Genomic DNA, 23,332 nt, shown 5'->3' with positions numbered 1-23,332 from the left:
AGTCCTGCCAAGCACTATACATCTGTGGCACTGGTCGAGAAGGGGGTTAAAAAGGCGTATTATCCAGGGGTGTTCAGTGCTAGGACATAGCCCTTTATTGAACCCTGTCTGAAGGAACTCTAGAATAGACTGTACAGAGATTTTTTTATGATGACAGATGACACTCCATACACCATGAGCAAAATTTATTCCAAATTTTGGAATAGATTTTGGAGGTCACTGATTTCCTACTAGCAGACATGGTATCTATGACCTGTTCAGAGATAACATTGGACCTGAGTTTTAGCCTTTCAGGAACTAGGCTGCCAAGTGAAAAACTTCTGCCTAGGGGTGTAGGACAGCACCATGTGAAAGAAGATCCGCCGCCCAAGGAAGAATCCACGGTGCTTGTATCAACATTAACTTCAGAAGAGGGAACCATTATTTTTGGGCCATAAGGGCAAAACCAGGAGGACCTGGCATTCTCTCCAGTATCTTTTACAACACACTGGGCAGGAGCAGAAGAGGAAATGCATAACCCAGCTGAAATTTCCATGCTAGAGAAAGCGCATTCACCGCCATTCCATTGTCGTTTGAACTGAGAGAAAAAAAACGTATATTCTCGGCTGAAGCAAAAATATCTATCTGAGGAGTTCCCCATCTTGCAGTTACTTGAAGGCACTAAGACTCCACTCCCCTAGATATAGACGGACCCTGCTTAAAAAAAATCCGTATTTACATTCTGCACTCCTTTTAAGTGAACCATAGAAAGGGACCTTAGATAGGTCTCTGCTCACAAAAATTTTTTTTCGCAACCTTTGTGCAACATCACACTTTTTGTACCTCCTTGGTGATTCAGATAGGCTATTACTGAAGTGTTGTTGGATCTTATCCGAAAGCCTTTTCCTTTTAGTTCTAAAGATCTTTCAAAGTTTCCCAGACAGCTCTCTTAGATTTCAGGACACTCTGGCCTGGGATTCTGACCACTCCCCCTGAAAATAATGATAAGGCCAATGAGCACCCCAACTCAACTGGCTCACGTCTGCAGTGATCACCTGCAGATCTTTTATAACCCAGGAGACCCCTTTTTTTAAATGATCATGACATTTCCACCAATCTAGGGACTGAGCCACCACTGGGGAGATGGACATCCTACATTCCAATAACTCCTGACACTTGTCCCAGCTTGTTAGGACCGCATGCTGCAATTCGGGAATGAAACTGTGCCCATTTGACCGGCGGAATGCACAAAGTCATGGTATGTGTGGGATATGTGTATGCACGCATATCATTAGATTCTCTTAGGCTGTCGGTCCAGTAAGACACTGAGTTGGAATCAAAGGAGAGTCAAATTTTCCTTCCTGTCCCACCTGGTTGGAGGAAGGTCTCTCTCATGGTAATGCCGTCATGGAGGACGAAAAGGAAAAGAATAGATAAGCTTTGGCAATTGGGAATGGTGAATCACCTAATGTGAATGGCTGTCTGATCTGTCATTCTAATCCTGTCTGTAAAGATATCACTTCTGTATATAGATAAGCAGGTAATTGCAGTAAAGTGATCTGTACAGAAAAAGAAGTAGCCCCTATTATTTGGCTTAGTGGCCAGTGGGAAAACTGCAGGATTTGGGGATTTTTGTGTAAAGGGAATCTGTCATCAACTTTATGCTGACCTTACTGAGGGCAGCATTAAACAGTGACAGAAATGCTGATTTCAGCGGTGTGTCACTCATGAGCTAAAAGTAAGAGGTTGGTGAGAACCAGCATCATAATCATTGCAGCGCAGGCCTTGAAAAGAGTGAAATCTACTTGAGAAGAGTCCTGGTTATTCATAATCTTCTGCACACTCACCCATCTGCTGATGATTGGCAGAGTGAAAGGGAGAAAACTAGAAGACTGTCAATTATAAGCAGGTGGGCAGGAATTCATGAACAGTGATGGCCAGTTCGCCCGCGAACACATGCGGGCTGCCATCTTAACTCACAAGTCCGGCGATGCATAGGTAAGCCCTTACCTGTGCCTGCGCCGCGAGCCAGTCTGAAACAAATGCGGTCTACGGGAGCAGGCAGTTCCGAGAACAGACCGATGAAGGCCTCCGGCGGCTGTTCTCGGAACTGCCTGCTCCCGGTGACTGCATTTGCTTCAGACCGGCTAGTGGCGCAGGCACAGGTTAGGACTTACCTGTGCCTCGCCGGACTTGTGAGTTAAGATGGCAGCCCGCATGTGTTCGCGGGCGAACTGGCCATCACTGTTCATGAATAACCATGACTCTTCTCAGGTGTCTGGGACTCTTTTCTACGCCCAATCTGCAATGATTACGATGTTGGTTCTCGGCAACCACTTACTTTTAAGTTTTAAATGACAGACCGTGGAAATCAACTCATCTGTCTTTGCCTTATGCTGCTGTTAGTACGGGCAGCATAAAGTTGATGACAGGTTCCCTTTAAACATACATATTTGACATAGGAAATTAAAAATAACATTAGCAAAAATTCTTAAAAAATATGTTAAACATAAAAACGTCATTTAAACCATTTTCTGATGACACATTTCCTTAAATTCACGACATGTACATGCAGATAAATGTGCTATGCCTGTTAGCACCGCCCCTCTGACACTTAACCATGCCCCCTTTTTATGCCACTTCTGAAAAATGGCGATAAGAGAGAAAAGTTTCAAACTTTGCTGCAAATATGGCATGTGTCAAAATCTGAAACTTTTTTACGCTGCAATACTGGTAAAGATACCATATTGAATGTCCCCCATAAGCTATAAAAAAAAAAAAACAGGATCACAGTGCTAGCTCAAACTTGGTTGAGAGTGAGATTTGCAGGTATTACCTGCACTTAGGACAATTAATTTGTGCCGTTATTCACAACCTGTTACAGTATTTATGTTACCAATTTTCATCCAATATAGTCCTTTTGTATCCTGCTTTTACCCTTTTTGTCCCCAATTGTTTATTCTATTGCTGGAGCATGCAGAGACTGCCCATACCACAGCTTGCCAATACCCTAAAGCACTTTCCTGTTTTCTCTCATATACTATATGTTTTCATTTTTCATTAACAATTTACATATACTTGACTATACACTGTAATACTTAACTTTATAATTTCAAAGTGATTAACCCCTTAGGACACTACATTAGTTTGGTCGTTCCATGCACCATGTGGTGGTGGGATAGGTAAATAACAGGTTTAAAATTTTTAACTGGAGAAGGCTGGTAGCACACTTTCAAAAACTTTCACAGCACACTACTATGCCGGGCTAACACATTGTGCTGGCGTTTGCTGCATCTGTAAATAGCATGAGGGACACACACAACACGAGCAACATGTACCTGTTCAGTTGTGGCCTATAACTTTTATCCCTGGGGTCATCTTTATAACCAATTTCCTCCTCACTTATCAATTCCTCCTCATCATCATCGTCATCATCATCCTCACTGAGATGGAGACGGCAGGAAAGGGAAGCAAAAAAGAGGATTACTGAGAGGAAAGAAGCTGGAGACAAATGGTGGAAGATGGGTGTACTAAAAAAGGTTAAATAGGTTTTCTGGGAATTAAACACTGATAATCTCACCCCAAGATAGGTCATTAATATCTTAATGGTGGGGGGCAGACTACCAGCACCCCCTGCCCTCTTCATAATGCACCAAGCACAGTGCTGCACATTGTATTCTGGCTGTGATTTGTATTGCAGCTCATCCTCATTCACTTCAAAGGGATTGAGCAGATGGCAATGACGTCACAGGCCTAGGATGAAGCCGCGGTGCTTGTCCGAGCATCATGGCCTCTTCAAACAGCTGATCGGTTGAGGTGTTGATAGTTGGACAACCAACATTTAGATATTAATGTCCTGCTCTTAGGGATTTCTCATCAATTCTTAAATCCCCTTTAAGTAAACTGTAACTTGTAATTACCTTTCTATATGAGGGGGTCTGTAAGTTTCATCTGTGGGGTCATCTTTATATGGAGTCTCTTCCTCACTTATTAACACATCTTCGTCCTCTTCTTCCTCATCACTAAAGAGCAGAGAAAAGCAAAGAACAAGCATAAGCCAAAAAGGTTAACTACAGGTATCTAAATAAGATACTTTGCATTGTCTAGTAGACATATTACCTGATTCCAGCTGTATATGAGGAGGGTCCCTCATTGATCTCTGTAAAATGAAAATCATAAATAATAAACATGAACAGTAGCTTGTTGCAAACAGTCACCTACAATCACAAAACTATTCCCTAAGGCTACTTTCACACTTGCGGCAGAGTGATCCGGCAAGCAGTTCCGTCGCCGGAACTGCCTGCTGGATCCGGCAAAACGTATGCCAGCTGATGGCATTTGTAAGACTGATCAGGATCCTGATCAGTCTTAAAAATGCCTGATCAGTAAAAAAAAATGCATTGAAATGCAGGATCTGTCTTTCCGGTGTCATCCGGCAAAACGGATCAGGCATTATTTTTTTTTACCTTTTTTTCAGTCTGCGCATGCGCAGACCAGAAGGGGGGTTCCGGCATTCCGGCGAGTCTTCAGTTTTTTGGGCTGGAGATAAAACAGTAGCATGCTGCGGTTTTATCTTTTGCCTGATCAGTCAAAATGACTGAACGGAAGACATCCTGATGCATCCTAAACGAAATGCTCTCCATTTAGAATGCATGGGGATATACCTGATCAGTTCTTTTCCGGCATTGAGCCCTTTTGACGGAACTCAGTGCCGGAAAAGAAAAACGCTAGTGTGAAAGTACCCTAAAACAACTATGCCCAGACCAAACATTACATTCTGACTGCCACTATGTTAGTATTGGCAAGTGGTATGGGATTGCACAGCGGCCCTTAAAATTACAATAGATGTCCAGTGGTTTTAAAGGGAATTTGTCAACTACTGTCCTTCAAAACTGCTGACAGTTATAAATATGTGATGACCAAGAAATCTGAATTTTAAACTGGGTTGTTCAGCTTTTATTAAGTGATGCACGCAGTAAAAGCTAGACAACCCCTTTACAACCTCCAGCATCGCCAGCACAAATGTCATGGAGGCAAGCCCTTCGTGTTCAATGTCCTCAGCCCTTTCCCTCTGCATGATAGTTTTAGCAGTCTCCTGATTGCATGCTACAGCCATCAATCAAAGCAGACAAGAGCTGGGGAAATATTTAGTGCAGGGAGCCAAGGGTCCTACATGACCATCACCCTAAGGTATACAAGCTTACACTGCTTCCACGTCACCTATGTAGAACTGTTAACAATTTTGAGGGGTCAAAACTGCTTACATACTTCCACTGATAGACTCGTATTGTTCTTCTCTAGCCCCACACATCCATATCAGTCTTGTTTTATCTTTAACCAGAACCTATCACCATGGAATGCAGGGCAATCTGCAGGAAGCATGTTATAGACCAGGAGGAGCTGAGCAGATTAATTTACAATGCATTTAGAAAGTCTTCAGACCCTTTCAATTTTTTCACATTTTGTCATGTTATGACATAGTGCTAAAATAAAAATAAAAAAACACTCAAGTTTTGCTCCATAAATCTGCACTCAGTACCCGATAATGAAAAAGTGAAAACAGAATTTTGTAATCTTTTGCACATTTATTAAAATGGAAAAAACAGACCCTTTGCTATGAAACTTGAGATTTATGATCTTTGAGGTGTACCTACACCTTTACTGGAGTCCACCTGTGGTAAATTCAATTGGACAAGATTTGGAAAGACACCCCCATATCAGGAAAGAACTGCCTATAGAGCACATAGGATAGGATGTTGACCCATTTATTTCAACGGGTCCGCAAAAAATGCTGAAAGTATGTCCATTCCGTAGCCCCGCAAAAAAAATAGTGTCCTATTCTTGTCCGTTTTAGGCATTGTTACAATGGATCCGAAAAAAAAAAAAAACACAGATGGCATACGAATGTCATACTTTTTTTTTTTTTGCAGATCTGCAATTTGCGGACCGCAAAACACATACGGTCGTGTGCATGTAGCCTAAGACACATGAAATGCCACTTAAGACAGTGAGAACTAAGATTTCCTGGTCTGATAAAACCAAAACTGAAGTTTTTGGCCTAAAATCTAAGGGGGTCATTTATCAAACTGGTGTAAAGTAGAACTGACTTAGTTGCCCATAGCAACCGGACTGCTCCTTTCATTTTCCAAAGAAGCTGCCCAAAATAAAAGGTGGAATCTGATTGGCCAACTAAGCCAGTTCTAATTTACACCAGTTTGATAAATGACGCCTAAGTGTCCTGTCTGGAGGAACCCAGGCACTGCTCATAACCTGCCCAATACCATCCCTACAGTGCAGAATGGTGATGGCAGCATCATGCACTGGTGATGTTTTTCAGCGTGTGGGACAGGGAGACTGGTCAGGCTTAAGGGAAAGTGGAACGGAGCAAAGTACAGAGATATTCATAAAGAAAACCAGAACCAGAGTGGTTTGGACCTCAGACTGAACAGAAGGTTCACCTTCCAAGACAATGACCCCAAGTGCACAGCCAAGACAACACGGGTGTGGCTGAGGGACGTCTGTGAATGTCCTTGATTGGCCCAGCCCGAACCCTGACTTGAAACCAATCAAACATCTCTGGAAAGACGTGAAAATGTCTGTCCTCTGACAGTCCCTCCACATCCAGGTGTGCAAACCTTGTGGCACCATACCCAAGAAGACAGGAGGCTGTAATTACTGACAAAGGTGCTTTAACTAAGTACGGAGTAAAGCGTCTGAATACTTATATCAATGTAATATGTTTCCTTTTCAATAAATTAGCAAAAATTTTGAACATTCAGTTTTTACTTTATCATTATGGGGCATTGACTGAAGAATGATGACAATGCTTTTTACCTCAGGATAGGTCATAAATATCAGATCGACGAGGTCTAATTTTACCATCTAAATATAGTACAATATGTGAGGAAAAAAACTATGTTTTTCTCTGATTATTATTATCTATTATTCTCTGATAAAGTCACATACGCCAGATTTCGAAAATCTGGCTTGGTCACTAAGGCCTTGTCATTAACTCCTTAAGGACCTATTTCACCTTAAGGACTTGGCCATTTTTTGCAAATCTGACCAGTGTCACTTTAAGTGCTGATAACTTTAAAACGCTTTGATAATAAAAGGAAGAAGAGAACAAAACGAGCGGCACTCACCGATAGTAGGCAGGTAACTTTATTCCATGGCAGGAGGGGGGTGCATAGGTTGCAGATACAGCAGAAAGTAAGCGACAGCCGTTTCACGCGTGTATGCGCTTCTTCTGGCTGGGGAAAGCCAGAAGAAGCGCATACACGCGCGAAACGACTGTCGCTTACTATCTGCTGTATCTGCAACCTATGCACCCCCCTCCTGCCATGGAATAAAGTTACCTGCCTACTATCGGTGAGTGCCGCTCGTTTTGTTCTCTTCTTCCTTTTATTATATATGCTTACTGCAGCTACAGGCTGAGCACCTCCGTGAGGCACCACTCCTCGGTATTTGCATCCTGACTATCCTAGGTTCGGTGTAGTGCCACTGGTTTACCTGCTCTACATTTCACATTAAAACGCTTTGACTTATCCAGGCCATTCTGAGATTGTTTTTTCGTCACATATTGTACTTCATGACACTGGTAAAATGAAGTCAAAAAAATTCATTTTTATTTATAAAAAAATACCAAATTTACCAAAAATTTGTAAAACAATTGCAAATTTCCAAGTTTCAATTTCTCTACTTCTATAACACATAGTAATACCTCCAAAAATAGTTATTACTTTACATTCCCCATATGTCTACTTCATGTTTGGATCATTTTGGGAATGATATTTAATTTTTTGGGGATGTTACAAGGCTTAGAAGTTTAGAAGCAAATCTTGAAATTTTTCAGAAATTTTAAAAAAACCAATTTTTAGGGACAAGTTCAGGTCTGAAGTCACTTTGCAAGGCTTACATAATAGAAACCACCCAAAAATGACCTCATTCTATAAACTACACCCCTCAAGGTATTCAAAACTGATTTTACAAACTTTGTTAACCCTTTAGGTGTTCCACAAGAATTAATGGAAAATAGAGATACAATTTTAAAATTTCCCTTTTATGGCAGATTTTGCATTTTAATAATTTTTTTCCAGTTACAAAGCAAGGGTTAACAGCCAAACCAAACTCACTATTTATGGCCCTGATTCTGGGGTTTACAGAAACACCCCATATGTGGTCGTAAACCGCTGTACGGGCACACGGCAGGGCGCAGAAGGAAAGGAATGCCATATGGTTTTTGGAAGGCAGGTTTTGCTGGACTGTTTTTTTTTACACCATGTCCCATTTGAAGCCCCCCTGATGCACCCCTAGAGTAGAAACTTTATAAAAGTGACCCCATCTAAGAAACTACACCCCTCAAGGTATTCAAAACGGATTTTACAAACGTCGTTAACCCTTTAGATGTCCCACAAGAGTTATTGGCAAATGGAGATGAAATTTCAGAATTTAAATTTTTGGGCAAATTTTCCATTTTAATCCATTTTTCCCAGTAACAAAGCAAGGGTTAACAGCCAAACAAAACTCATTATTTATGGCCCCGATTCTGTAGTTTACAGAAACACCCCATATGTGGTCGTAAACTGCTGTACGGGCACCCAGCAGGGCGCAGAAGGAAAGGAATGCCATACGGTTTTTGGAAGGCAGATTTTGCTGGACTGTTTTTTTTGACACCATGTCCCATTTGAAGCCCCCCTGATGCACCCCTAGAGTAGAAACTCCAAAAAAGTGACCCCATTTTAGAAACTACGAGATAGGGTGGCAGTTTTGTTGGTACTAGTTTAGGGTACATATGATTTTTGGTTGCTCTATATTACACTTTTTGTGAGACAAGGTGGCAAGAAATAGCTGTTTTGGCACTGTTTTTATTTTTCATTTACAACATTCATCTGACAGGTTAGATCATGTGATATTGCTATAGACCAGGTTGTCACGGATGCGGCGATACCTAATATGTATACTTTTTTTTATTTATGTAAGTTTTACACAATGATTTCTTTTTTGAAACAAAAAAATCATGTTTTAGTGTTTCCATAGTCTGAGAGCCATAATTTATTCAGTTTTTGGGCGATTACCTTGGGTAGGGTATGATTTTTGCCGGATGAGATGATGGTTTTATTGGCACTATTTTGGGGGGCGTGTGACTTTTTGATCGCTTGCTATTACACTTTTTGTGATGTAAGGTGACAAAAAATGGTTTATTTAGCACAGTTTTTATTTAAAAATTTTTACGGTGTTCATCTGAGGGGTTAGGTCATGTGATATTTTTATAGAGCCGGTCGATACGAACGCGGTGATACCAAATATGTATACTTTTTTTATTTATGCAAGTTTTACACAATAACAGCTTTTTTCAAAAAAAAAAAAAAAGATGTTTTAGTGTCTCCATATTCTGAGCCATAGTTGTTTTTTTTTTGGGCGATTGCCTCAGGTAGGGGCTAATTTTTTGTGGGATGAGGTGACGGTTAGATTGGTACTATTTTGGTGGGCAAACGCCTTTTTGATCGCTTGCTGTTGTACTTTTTGTGATGTAAGGTGACAAAAAAATTGTTTATTTAGCACAGTTTTTATTTTTTATTTTTTACGGTGTTCATCTGAGGGATTAGGTCATGTGATATGTTTATAGATACGGACGCGATACCTAATATGTATACTTTTTTTCCCCCTATTTTTTACCAATTTTTTTTAACTTTATTTGGGGAAAATGAAGTTTTTGTTTATTTTTACTTGAAACTTAAAAATTTTGGGGGGGGGAAACTTTATTTTTTCAACTTTTTTTTTTCACTTTATTTTTTGTCCCACATTGGGACTTGAACTTTTGGGGGTCTAATCCTTTACACTGCATTCCAATACTTCTGTATTGGAATGCATTGGCTGTATGAGTAATACTGTATGTATTACTCATACAGCTTCCGGCCTGTGAGATCCAGGGGGCTGGATCTCACAGGCTCGTCACCGGAAGGCAGCGCGATGCCTTCCTTCGACATCGCGCTGCCTTCCATGCCATCGGGTCCCCCCCACAGCCCCATGGGAACCCGATGGCACCACCACCGCAACTTAGAAAAGACGCAAACCGCAGGTCTGAATTTAGCCGAGGTGCCTGCTCAATGATTTGAGCAGGCACCTTGTTCCGATCACCGCCCGCCAGGCGGCGGTGATCGGAACAACACATGACGTACCGGTACGTCATGGGTCCTTAAGGACTCGGGAGCCATGCCGTACCGATACGTCATGGGTCCCTAAGGGGTTAAAGGGGTTGTCCACTAAGGCTACTTTCACACTAGCGGAATGGATCTCCGGCAGGCTGTTCCGTCGGGTGAACAGCCTGTCGGATCCGTCCTGCCGCTAGTGAACGTGTGCCCCCGAACTGCTGCTCCGTCCCCATTGATTATAAGTTTGCGTTATGCTGGACAGATCCGTTATGCAGGCAATAGACTTCTATTATGATGGCATTCCGTTATGCATTCCATCATGGAATTGCGTTATGGTCCGTGGAAACGGAATACATAATGCAATTCACTAAATACCTCAAGACGAACCGCAAACGAATTTCAAAATATGAAATTCGCTCATCTCTATTTGCCACCAAAAACTGTTATGTACCCCAAAATTATACCAATCAAGACTTCCCGCAAAAATCAAGCCTTCACACAGTTCTGTAGAGAAAAAAAAATATTATATATATATATATATATATATATATATATATGTCTTTTTTTTAACCATTTACTAATCCCAAAAGGGGACTATAATAGACTATCTTTTGATTGCTTCATACATTGCACTATTCCTGTACTACTATGTATTTTAACGTCAGTGTTAGGCTTCTTGCACACGACCGTATGCCCTCCGAGATATACAGTCCGTGAGCGGCATTGATCATGCGCACGGGAGCACACAGCATCATAGATTACAATGATGCTGTGGACATCGGGCCACCCGCGGGGCTATTGTCCCGCACTCACATGATCTTATGAGTGCGGGACAATAGTCCCGCGGGCGGCTCGACGTGCACAGCATCATTGTAATCTATGATGCTGTGTGCTCCTGTGCGCACGATCAATACCGCTCCGGGACATATGGTCCAGACACATGGCAGAGCCAAAAAGGAATGATGCACACAGGTTCTTTCATGGCACAAATTTGGGCTGAAAATGTGTCAGGCGCCAATACAATGCACACTTATACAGGCATACAGTTGCTAAAAAAAAATATTTATTACATTTTATATATATTATTTACATTTTTTCAACGGTAAGAAAGTACACATACAAATAAAAAAATATAGAATACAACCATATCTCCATGAAACTGAGCATACACAATGTCAACAGAGGTTAACATGCTCGATCCTATTCCAGTCCAGGTCAACTCAAAACAGTTCTGGGGAAGGGGACGTGACTTGCTAATGGCACAGTGAGCAGTACATTTGATGAGCTCCTGGCAGCCTGTACAGCAAAGCTGTCATTTTCTCAGATCTACCGGTTGATAAGTAAGTGGCAACGGTGGGGGACAAGAAGATGGGCAAGACACGATCCCAGTACCTCCAAAAGACACTGAAGTGAGCAGAATCCAGCATTTTTTCCAGCCGGGCTCTTAGCCTCCAGACGATAGCGTGGAAAGAAAGATGGCACTGACTGAATTGGTAGGCCCGTGATCACAGCCTGAAGACTCACCTTTCTCTCCACTCCGGTGCTCTGGCTCACAACCTGCAGTCACATCAGGACCCAATTCCTCTGGCCCGAAAGAAGGGGACACCAAGAAGGAGATAGAGTCCCATCTCAACAGGCTGGAGCAGATACAGTACAAAAGAAGGATGGGAAGCAGTCAAGGAGGGCATGCAACAGCTTGGGCGGAGGAGGTTGAAGAGGGACAAGAAGGGATTCTTTCTCAACTAGGCATTTTGCAGGAGCAGGCCCCACAAATTTCCAGTGTGATGGGGCATTTTTTAGATGACCTAAAAAATAGACAACACCATAACAAACTCTGTATACGGGGCATTCTAGAGACTATACCACCGGTTTAAGGCCTTGCTTGGCAAGTCGGCGAAGGACTCTATTTCTTATAGACCACATACATAGATCTCTCAGTCCTAAGCCCTCTGATCTGGCCAGGCCAAGGGACACCATAAGCCGGATTCATTTCTTTACAGAGAAAGAGAAAAAGATGAAAACCGCTTGAGAGCAGCCTGAACTCCAGCTTAACAATGATTCTATTGCAATAATGGAGGACCTCTCCAGACATACCCAGAGCCCTCCGACCCCTTCTCTCTGCCCTTCGAGAATTCCCTACAGGACGGGCTTCCCTTCAAAACTATTTACCTCACATAAGGGGAAATCAGCCAGTTTCAAGTCACTAGATCTTCTGAACTTCCTCGGGACTTTTGAGCTACCCATGGTTTCACTACTGGATTGACAAACCAAGTCTCCCTCCAGGTCTTCCACAACATGAAAGAAGTTAACGGTTCAAGTCAACATTGTCCTGCAGGAAATAGACCCCATCGTCGTAATCAAGCTCCAGGACCAGACTGTGTGTTTTACCACTGCCAGAGCGAAACCACCATATTCTGAGACTACTGGCTTGTCTTACAAGTGCTAGCAAGTACTATTGTTTCTGTTTTTTGTTATCTACCTTTCTGTTAGGACTTGTGGACTTTACACCCATGATTGTGCCTCGGGGCTAGTGTTGACCGCTTCTTAAGGCTGAATCGCCCGCTCGCTATCGTCGGAGGCCACTGCTATTACATGCAGCGATCTCCTCCGCAGCATGGGGAGGAGCAATCATTATGCCATCGCTCGTCCCCATGCTGTATAGTTGTGTTCCAGCGGCAGATCGTTATTAGACACCACGATCTCCTCCAGGTCTTCCACAACATGAAAGAAGTTAACGGTTCAAGTCAACATTGTCCTGCAGGAAATAGACCCCATCGTCGTAATCAAGCTCCAGGACCAGACTGTGTGTTTTACCACTGCCAGAGCGAAACCACCATATTCTGAGACTACTGGCTTGTCTTACAAGTGCTAGCAAGTACTATTGTTTCTGTTTTTTGTTATCTACCTTTCTGTTAGGACTTGTGGACTTTACACCCATGATTGTGCCTCGGGGCTAGTGTTGACCGCTTCTTAAGGCTGAATCGCCCGCTCGCTATCGTCGGAGGCCACTGCTATTACATGCAGCGATCTCCTCCGCAGCATGGGGAGGAGCAATCATTATGCCATCGCTCGTCCCAATGCTGTATAGTTGTGTTCCAGCGGCAGATCGTTATTAGAGACCACGATCTCCTGCCTGCAAATTATTTGGATTGCCCGATGATCGAGAGTTTGCTCATTCATCGGGCAATCAGCGGTAGTATTACACTGCAAGATGATCATTAACAAGCGTTCATGCAAATGCTCGTTAGCAATTATATGCTAAAAAAATAATAATAATTGGACAGTGTAATACAGCCTTTAGTATATCTTATTTACTCTAAATGTACAGTCGTGTCCAAAAGTTTTGAGAATGACACAAATATTAGTTTTCACAAAGTTTGCTGCTAAACTGCTTTTAGATCTTTGTTTCAGTTGTTTCTGTGATGTAGTGAAATATAATTACACGCACTTCATACGTTTCAAAGGCTTTTATCGACAATTACATGACATTTATGCAAAGAGTCAGTATTTGCAGTGTTGGCCCCTCTTTTTCAGGACCTCTGCAATTCCACTGGGCATGCTCTCAATCAACTTCTGGGCCAATTCCTGACTGATAGCAACCCATTCTTTCATAATCACTTCTTGGAGTTTGTCAGAATTAGTGGGTTTTTGTTTGTCCACCCGCCTCTTGAGGCTTGACAAGTTCTCAATGGGATTAAGATCTGGGGAGTTTCCAGGCCATGGACCCAAAATGTCAACGTTTTGGTCCCCGAGCCATTTAGTTATCACTTTTGCCTTATGGCACGGTGCTCCATCGTGCTGGAAAATGCATTGTTCTTCACCAAACTGTTGTTGGATTTTTGGAAGAAGTTGCTGTTGGGGGGGTGTTTTGGTACCATTCTTTATTCATGGCTGTGTTTTTGGGCAAAATTGTGAGTGAGCCCACTCCCTTGGATGAGAAGCAACCCCACACATGAATGGTCTCAGGATGCTTTACTGTTGGCATGACACAGGACTGATGGTAGCGCTCACCTTTTCTTCTCTGGACAAGCCTTTTTCCAGATGCCCCAAACAATCGGAAAGAGGCTTCATCGGAGAATATGACTTTGCCCCAGTCCTCAGCAGTCCATTCACCATACTTTCTGCAGAAGATCAATCTGTCCCTGATGTTTTTTTTGGAGAGAAGTGGCTTCTTTGCTGGCCTTCTTGACACCAGGCCATCTTCCAAAAGTCTTCGCCTCACTGTGCGTGCAGATGCGCTCACACCTGCCTGCTGCCATTCCTGAGCAAGCTCTGCACTGGTGGCACTCCGATCCCGCAGCTGAATCCTCTTTAGGAGACGATCCTGGCGCTTGCTGGACTTTCTTGGATGCCCTGAAGCCTTCTTAACAAGAATTGAACCTCCTTCCTTGAAGTTCTTGATGATACTATAAATTGTTGATTGAGGTGCAATCTTAGTAGCCACAATATCCTTGCCTGTTAAGCCATTTTTATGCAACGCAATGATGGCTGCACGCGTTTCTTTGCAGGTCACCATGGTTAACAATGGAAGAACAATGATTTCAAGCATCACCCTCCTTTTAACATGTCAAGTCTGCCATTTTAACCCAATCAGCCTGACATAATGATCTCCAGCCTTGTGCTCATCAACATTCTCACCTGAGTTAACAAGACGATTACTGAAATGATCTCAGCAGGTCCTTTAATGACAGCAATGAAATGCAGTGGAAAGGTTTTTTTGGGATTAAGTTAATTTTCATGGCAAAGAAGGACTATGCAATTCATCTGATCACTCTTCATAACATTCTGGAGTATATGCAAATTGCTATTATAAAAACTTAAGCAGCAACTTTTCCAATTTCCAATATTTATGTAATTCTCAAAACTTTTGGCCACGACTGTACAGGTTTCATGAAGTTCACGGAACCATGGCTTCAACTAGCCCAAGTAGGGTCTCAAGAGCTGTCTGGTAGATGGAACTGAGTTAAGTATGAATGCCCAAATACCTGAGTTTTTAGACTAGGGGTGTGTTTTTGTTTAAGTATGGGTGCCATATGTTCTGTCTTGTGAGAGTGTTATGTCTTCCCCCTCCCTACGGTCTCAATCCCAATCTTATGTGGCTTCTTCACTCTAGAGATCAGATTTCCACTTGGGCAGGTCTTTCAATATATGACGAATAAGAAAACAGACATAGTCTTAGGCCTGTATTAGACCTGCAGATCAGCAATTTAATTTTCGGTAAGGAAGCATTCCTTCCCAACAATCGCCTGCTTGTCAGTGAAGGAGACCACTATTATTACATTAAGCAATCTCCTTCTCAGTAATGTCATCACTCGTCCCCATACAGAATCATTATTTGCCGGCAGCAGACCATGATTAGACAGCATGATCTGCTGCCAGCAAACAATTATTTTAGCCTGGTTAAAAATTGCGATGACCAGATGAACGAGCGTTTCCTCGTTCATTGGCTAATCGGCAGCCCTTTTACACAGGCAGATCATCACCAAACAGCATTCCTACGAATGCTTGTTGCCGATGATCTGCTCGACTATCTCCAGGTCTAATACCCCTGCACCCCAGGAACAGGGACTATAGTTTCCAATCAATGGTCCATAACTGCTATACAAGAAATGATTACATTCTAATTTCTTATTAGACTAGCCTCCTAAATGCTCACTAGAACTATTCTTATGGTCAAACCATGCTCCTCTGTTATGCTCAATTGGTTTAACGCCTGGGTCTAGTAGGGGGGCGGTGGGGGGTTATACTTGGAGAGTAAATGATGATCTATTAAATGACACCTTGTACACAGCAGAGATCCAGAAAGCTATCACACACTTTACCGACCATCATAAAAGTCAGATGACACTGAGGCCACTATCATTATCAAATCCCTCTAGCGAGGGATAGATTAAAAAGGGGATTTTTCAAGAATAGTGAAAAAGGAGGTAAATGGCTGTCCAGGGCTTTACATCCTAGACTTCCTCAATCTCGGATAATGTCTCTCAACTCACCTTCAAAAGGAGTGATGCCCTCTACTGAGGCTATTCTTGAGGAGTTCAGACTATTATTAGTCCATAGTTATACTAAGTACTCCTCTTTGGATAACCCTCTTACACTAGCTAAAATCTCTGACTGACTATCTCTCACAAATCCACATGACATCTAACGGATCCAAGGAGATGGTAGGCTTGAAGGGCGAGTTCTTGATCAGTAAAGTGGAGGCAGCCATCAAAGATCTAAAGATAGGGAAATGCGCAAGCCCTGAGGAGTTCACACTGAGGATTTATAAAGTATTCAGCAAAGCTAAAACACCTCTTATTTTAGAAGCTTTTCAGGCCGTATCTGAGGGAGTAACTTTTCCCAGTCATTCCCTATTAGCCTATGTTACGGTATTGCTGAAACCAGGTATAAACACCACTCACTGCAGCAACTATCACACCAGTTACCTTAGTAATACTGACATTAAACTATACTCAAAAATGTTGACCTTAAAGTGGTTGTTACTTCAGCAAATAGCATTTATTATGAAGAAAAAGTTAATACACTTGTATTGTTATTATCTATATTGCTTCCTTACTATTGTCTCATTTATATAAGGTTGTATTGGTGATTTCCAGTGAAGCGTAATCACCAATTTAGTGGCCATAAAAAGAAAGGCCGTCACCATTCTAAAAGAGGAGCGGAACCCCATAATTCCTGTAAGTAGTGCTGACTGGGGGAAAGAGAAACATGGAGTTGGGTAAGTGTCACGAGGGTATCAAGAGCCACGTCTGACTCCGTTATACCCGGGGTCAGGAGGTCGCAGCGGGTGGCTGCGCGCTCTATATCTAAAGATCACGTTGTTTCTTAGTTATTGTTTTCTGTGTTTGCCTTGCTATCCTTTTTGTCTCAATCAGGGATCCGTAGCTTCTCCTCCTCAGCTGTTTCTTGTCTGCCACTCCCAACCTCCTTATATTCTCCCCTCACACTTCTCTAGTTGCCAGTTATAGAGCTTCCTGCCTGGACATCTATACTGACCCACTGGAGTTGTGAATCCTGGTTGTCGTTCCAGAGTGCTACCCTCCGGATCCCTGTTGGGCTTCTTGTTGTCTCCTGTTGTCGCCCACCTGGGATTATATGTTGAGTTTGTATTGTCTGTCCTTCCCTTGGTGTTTTCCTTTAGAGCTAGTGGTGCGGACTAGTGTTCCCACCGCCCTGTTCACTATCTAGGGCTCAGCTTAGGGAAAGCCAGGGCTTTAGGCACGTGATCGGCGTACGGGTAAGGAACCCGTCTAGGGACGTCAGGGCAGCCAGGTGCCAGCCGCTAGGTGAGTCAGGGGTCACCACCTTCCCTCTCACTTGGGCAGGGCCTTCCTTGTTCCCTCCCTCTGCGTCACGTATGTGATAGTCACGCCGACCGTGATAGTAAGATTCCGAATAATAGTCGAAGTTGGTGTCCACAGGGGCTTTATGATGGGACATTCCCACAAAGTATAAAGTAAGGTTCCATAATTATGTAATTTTAATGATCAGAGTTTAGTCTAAAATATTATAAAATGCTGAAATTCCCTTTTTTTTTTTTTTTACACAAGAGACCTATTGAGTAGGCAGAGCACCAGCAGATCCACTGTATAGAGCCCCAACTACCATGGAAACAGAACATTTGGAATCTGCAAAAATCTATAAAATCAACATTGGGGACTTTAGAAAAATCAAAATGCAAGTGACCAAATAGGTCATACAAATGACACTGAGGTTACTCCTTTTATTCTCCAGGAAGAAAGAGACAAGCCTGGTGTATTACATTCCACAAAATCCAGAGGAAAGTATTGTAAGGAACACACAGTGGAACGGAAAGAATGAGAAAGAAGATATTTCCAAGCGGAGAGGAGAGGTACGAAGACGGAGGTTGCCTGGTAAGGAATTACCAGTGCTCATATGTTTCTCCATCTCCAGCCACAATTTGAATGATTCACAGGACCACCAATGCAGAGATTGATCTAGTATACTGGCATTGTGGTAATCTCTTAGGTTGAGTAAGCCAAGGCCTACTGCCGATCTGTGACGCGTCAAAATCAAAACGGGAACTCTACACTTCCATCCTGCCCAAATAAAGGTATGTAAGATAGACTCTGCTTTAACAAAAAAACATTCTAGGGATTATTATTGGAATTGTGAGAAATTGTGCGGCCGGCCCCCCTCCCTCCCCTGTAGTTAACTCGTTGGTGGCCAGTGGGCCTTCTCCCCTCCCTCCCCCTCCTAATTAAAATCTCCCCCCTATCATTGGTGGCAGCGGAGTGTACCGATCGGAGTCCCAGTTTAATCGCTGGGGCTTTGATCGGTAACCATGGCAACCAGGACGTTACTGCAGTCCCGGTTGCCATGGTTACTTAGCAATTTGTAGAACCATTATACTTACCTGTGAGCTGCGATGTCTGCGTCCGGCCGGGAGCTCCTCCTACTGGTAAGTGACATGACCAGTTAACTACAGGGGAGGGAGGGGGGGGCCCACTGGCCACCAACGAGTTAACTACAGGGGAGGGAGGGGGGGGCCCACTGGCCACCAATGTGTTAACTACAGGGGAAGGGGAACTGCCCCCTGCTGCCAGGCAGCAGGGGGCAGTCATGTACACAGTTCTTTTAGTATATTCTAACCTGAAGCGTCCCCATCACCATGGGAACGCCTCTGTGTTAGAATATACTGTCGGTTCTGAGTTTTCACGAAGTGAAAACTCAGCTATAAAAAAGCTTTTATGCAGACGGATCTTCGGATCCGTCTGTATAAAAAGTAACCTACGGCCACGGATCACGGACACGGATGCCAATCTTGTGTGCATCCGTGTTCTTTCACGGACCCGTTGACTTGAATGGGTCCGTGAACCGTTGTCAGTCAAAAAAATAGGACAGGTCATATTTTTTTGACGGACAGGATACACGGATCACGGTCTCGGCTGCAAAACGGTGCATTTTCCGATTTTTCCACGGACCCATTGAAAGTCAATGGGTCCGCGAAAAAAAACAAACAGAAAACGGCACAACGGCCACGGATGCACACAACGGTCGTGTGCATGAGGCCTTAGACAAAGACAGAATCCAGGGACAGCAATGGGTTTGTACAAGTCAAAATGATATCATCTGCAAAGAGAGCTATTTTATAATCTCTGTCTTCAATTATGACGTCTAATCAGCTCCATCCGGGGCCGACTGCCAAGACATAAAATAAAGGGAAGAGGGGACCACCCTGGGCAGGTACCAATAGTTAATAAAGACTGGGTTGGAATTGAGTGCCTAATTGGCTTATTGAATAGGGTCCTGGATTCAGAATTTCGATAGGGTCGAGAAAGCATATTGCCAGTTAATACTGTGAAACACTTTCTCAGCTTCTATAGGGGATTCCATGTCTCTCGCAGTGCTGCATAAGAGAAAGGTCTAAGGGAAGATAAAACTGTTTTCAAATGATCAGCCAATATTTTAGCATACAGATTAATGTTCTTTTTCAACAATGATATGCAGCGAAAATGGGAAGGGTTATTCAGACATTTACACAGTTTTGGGAGGCTCACTGGTCTCAGCTCCTCGAAGGAAGACCTTGCGAAGATACGGGAATAAAATAGAGGAAAACCTAAGATAGAAATCGTCTGCAAAACAATCCGGTCCTGGGTCTTATGCAAAGGATTTTTTTTTATAGTCTTTAACCCCTTAACGCATAATGTAATACATGTACAACTTTAAGCGCCTGCAACTGTAAGGAGCGGGCTGCTGCGACGAGCCCACTTCACACTCAGTGGGTGCCGGCCACAATGATAGGGAATGCTGAACTATTAAAGAACTAATAGAACTAAAAACTGAATTACAGTGATCAGTCGTACATACGACAAAAATGGTACCAATGAAAACTACAGTTTGTTGTGTGTTTTTTTTTTAACTTTACCCCCCCCCCCCAAAAAAAATTCCCGTTTTCCATTAAATGGTGCCATTAAAAATGCATATTGTCCCGCAAAAAATAAGCCCTCATATGGATATGTGTATGGAAAAATAAAAGTTATGGCTATTGGAACGTGGGGAGGAAAAAAATAAATGATGCAAAAACAAAAACAGGCAGGTAAATGCTGACGTTTCCTGGATGCAGCATTCAGTCTATCCTTCAAATGGTAATAAGCAAACTGAGCCAAAACGTCCCTGGGGACATTATCAGGTAGAGGCTTGGGGATAGGGTTGAGCGAATCAGGTTCGAATTGCTGTATCCAAACCCGATTCTTTTAAAAACTTTGTCAAGAATACTGGCTCCATCCTACTGTAAAATCTATTGCCTCCACTGAGATTTTCCGAAAATTCAGCAAATATCGATTGACTTACTTTATCTCGCCACTATCACGTGTCAATTTGTTTATTCGCATAAATTACTGTATCAAAATACTAACCAAACTTGGCTTTGTGCCTCACTAACGAAGCTTCGTTTTTTGATACAGTAATTTATGTGAATAAACAAGGTGACATGTGATAGAGGCGAGATGAAGCAAGTATTGCAATATTTGCTGAAACTTCGGAAAGACCTCTGCAGAGGCTAAAACATTTACTGTAGGACAGAGCTGATATTCTTTACTTAGTTTTTAAAAGAATCGCTCAACCCTACTTCGGGACCCTGTGGGCTCCGTCAATATCCAACTCATATTCGACCAGGTCAGGCAACTTGGCCTGCAGAGCATCGTACTTGTCATTAAGGGAGGCAACAGTCCACTAACTCATATTAGGGGTGGGCGATATAGGCGATATGCGATATAAATTTGTGCCACGATATGGATTTTGTGCATAACGTCTATATCGCCGGACCGCGATATGACCACGGAGCGGTAGTGAATGATCGCGCTCTCGGCGCACACCATGTTCTCCTGAGCCGGCACAGTGGAGAAGGAGGGAGTCCCTCCCTCCCCACTGTGCGCGGCTGCCGCTGGCCACCAATAAGAACAGAGTAGGAGGAGGGGAGGGACTGTGGCAACTGCGCCACCAATGAATGCCTGAATACCAACGTAGCGTTCATGTACCGGCCATATCCCGGCCCCTATGACTGTACGCTGCGATCCGCCGCAATTAACCCCTCAGTTGAGGGATTAATCGCGCAGATCACAGCGTCCTTTCAGAGGTCGGGTGCCGAGAATGTTCTTTAGTCTCTGCATTAGTGGCAGTGGGCAGTTCCGATCAGAGTCCCAGCAGTGTAATGCTGGGGCTCCGATCGGTTACCATGGCAGCCAGGAGTCACGCTACTGAAGTCCTGGCTGCCATGGTATGTTAGTGAGCAGCATTATACTCACGTGCGCCGTGGCCGCCGGTCGCTCCTTCTGTCTGTGCGGCGCATTGCTAATGCTTATAGCATTAGCAATGCGCCGCACAGACCTATGAGAAGGAGCGCCCGGCGGCCACGCCGCGCGTGAGTATAATGCTGCTCACGCTGCTCACGTCGGAACTGCCCACTGCCACCAATGATGGGGGGGAGGAGGGGGACCCTGTGGCCACTGCCACCAATGATTAATACTGGGGAGGGAGGGGGGGTGGTTTTGAGTTACCAGAGGGGGCTGATAAGAGGGAGAGGCTGGGGGCACATGAGAGGCTGGGGGGCTGATCAGAGGCTGGGGGGCGGATCAGAGGCTGGGGGGCGGATCAGAGGCTGGGGGGCACATGAGAGGCTGGCTGCTGTTGTGTGCACAAAGTACAGGGAGAGTGTAAAGTCCTATTCACCCTAATAGAGCTCTATTAGGGTGAATATGACAAGGGCACTAGCCCTTAAGGAGGCTAATAGTTGTTAAATAAAAAGTAAAAAAAAAAAAAAAAAGTTTAAACACCCCCCCAAATATAGAAAACAATATATTGCCATATATATATATTGCGCATGCTTAAAATTATATCGCAATATAGATTTTAGGCCATATCGCCCACCCCAAACTCATATGCTAATGCAAAGACAGCCATCTTAGTTTCCATATGAGATACAAAGTCTTAGAGAGAGAGGATTGAAATGGCTCCACGAGTTTTGAAAAGTCCCCATGCAAAGAGCTGACAACATCAGCTTCAGAGTGGTTTCGGATGCCTCGTTATCAGAGGCCTGAAAATGAGCAAAGAGGTCTGACACCTCCAGTGTTTGCATATCACAGACCAGGGCCTTAGATTGCCCCACATCAGCATCTGCGGGGGCCTTGGCATGCTTGGTTTGTTTCTTCTGACTGTGTGAGGCGATTACGCAGCCGGAATACCCCCAGGTGGAGACACATTTCGACCGGTGTCACGAAGAGATACCTGGCTTGGGACATCTAGTACCCTTGGAGGCCTGTGAACCCTTCCCAATCTTGGCTGCAGCTGGAGAGGGAGTCGAGGCCCACCAGTCTGGAATATCAAACATTTCGGTAGTTGCATGCTCCAGGTGTGGGTCTGGCGATGACGGAGCATCAGTAACAGTCATCAAAGGCCTTCACGGTGCTGCCACCACCTGTGTAGTCCTCACTGAAGCTGCATCTGATGAGCGAGAGATGCCATTTTTAGAGTGCCATATCAGAGGCAAAAAAGTGGCAAATCAGCCTCTTAGCCGTATCCTGAACTGGTTTTCTACTGCCCATATGTAAGAGAAAAAGTCCTGGCATCTGGGTAGGAAAAAGGAAGAATCGCTGGCAGGAGTATTAATGCTGGTTTGAGTTTGCCAGTACAGAGTTCCTCCTTCACAAAGGGTAACAGGAGAAAAAGCGCCACACAATTTATTAACCATTTTCTCCTGAATACAGCAACACCCCATACGTGGCCGTAAACAGCTGCAAGGTGGCACACTGCAAGGCTCAGAAGGGAAGGAGCAGCATATGGCTTTTGGAGGGCAGCGTTCGCTGGAATGGTTTTCAGGCACCATGTCGCAGTTGAAGAGACTCTGAGGTACCCGTATAGTGTAAACCACCAAAGAATTACCCCATTTTGGAAACAACAAATGTAGGGATCTAGTGGGGTTTGACCCCAAACACATTTTATAGATTTAATAATTTTTTTTAAATGTAGACAAAATGAAAAATCACATTGTATTTCAATTATCGTATTTTTTGCCCTATATGACACACTTTTTTCCCTCAAAACTGAGGAAAAAAATGTCAGTGCCTCTTAGGAGCAAATTCTAATGAGCGCTTCCATTATGATCGGTGAATACAACACTTCCTGTGTTGCTTTGTACTACCACTTCCTGGTCTACTCTTGCAGGCACAACATCGGGT

At 43.6% G+C, this 23,332-nt stretch overlaps 1 protein-coding gene across 2 annotated transcripts in view; it reads right to left on the bottom strand.

Annotated features, from left to right (window-relative positions):
* The window catches only part of ZFP91 (ZFP91 zinc finger protein, atypical E3 ubiquitin ligase), a 273,314-nt gene that overhangs the window by 204,318 nt on the left and 45,664 nt on the right, over window positions 1–23,332 (bottom strand). For both annotated transcript variants that reach the window (XM_040438017.1, XM_040438016.1), the window contains 3 exons: window positions 4,099–4,138; window positions 3,900–4,001; window positions 3,318–3,422 (listed from right to left, as the gene is read on the bottom strand). In XM_040438017.1, coding sequence (XP_040293951.1) covers window positions 3,318–3,422; window positions 3,900–4,001; window positions 4,099–4,138 — 247 coding nt within the window. The remainder of the gene's footprint in view (window positions 1–3,317; window positions 3,423–3,899; window positions 4,002–4,098; window positions 4,139–23,332) is intronic.

The sequence above is a fragment of the Bufo bufo genome, chromosome 6, assembly GCF_905171765.1.
Source record: "Bufo bufo chromosome 6, aBufBuf1.1, whole genome shotgun sequence".
Classification (NCBI taxonomy): Eukaryota; Metazoa; Chordata; class Amphibia; order Anura; family Bufonidae; genus Bufo; species Bufo bufo.
Note: the sequence above shows the minus strand (reverse complement) of the source record. Positions and strands in the feature narration are given on the sequence as shown.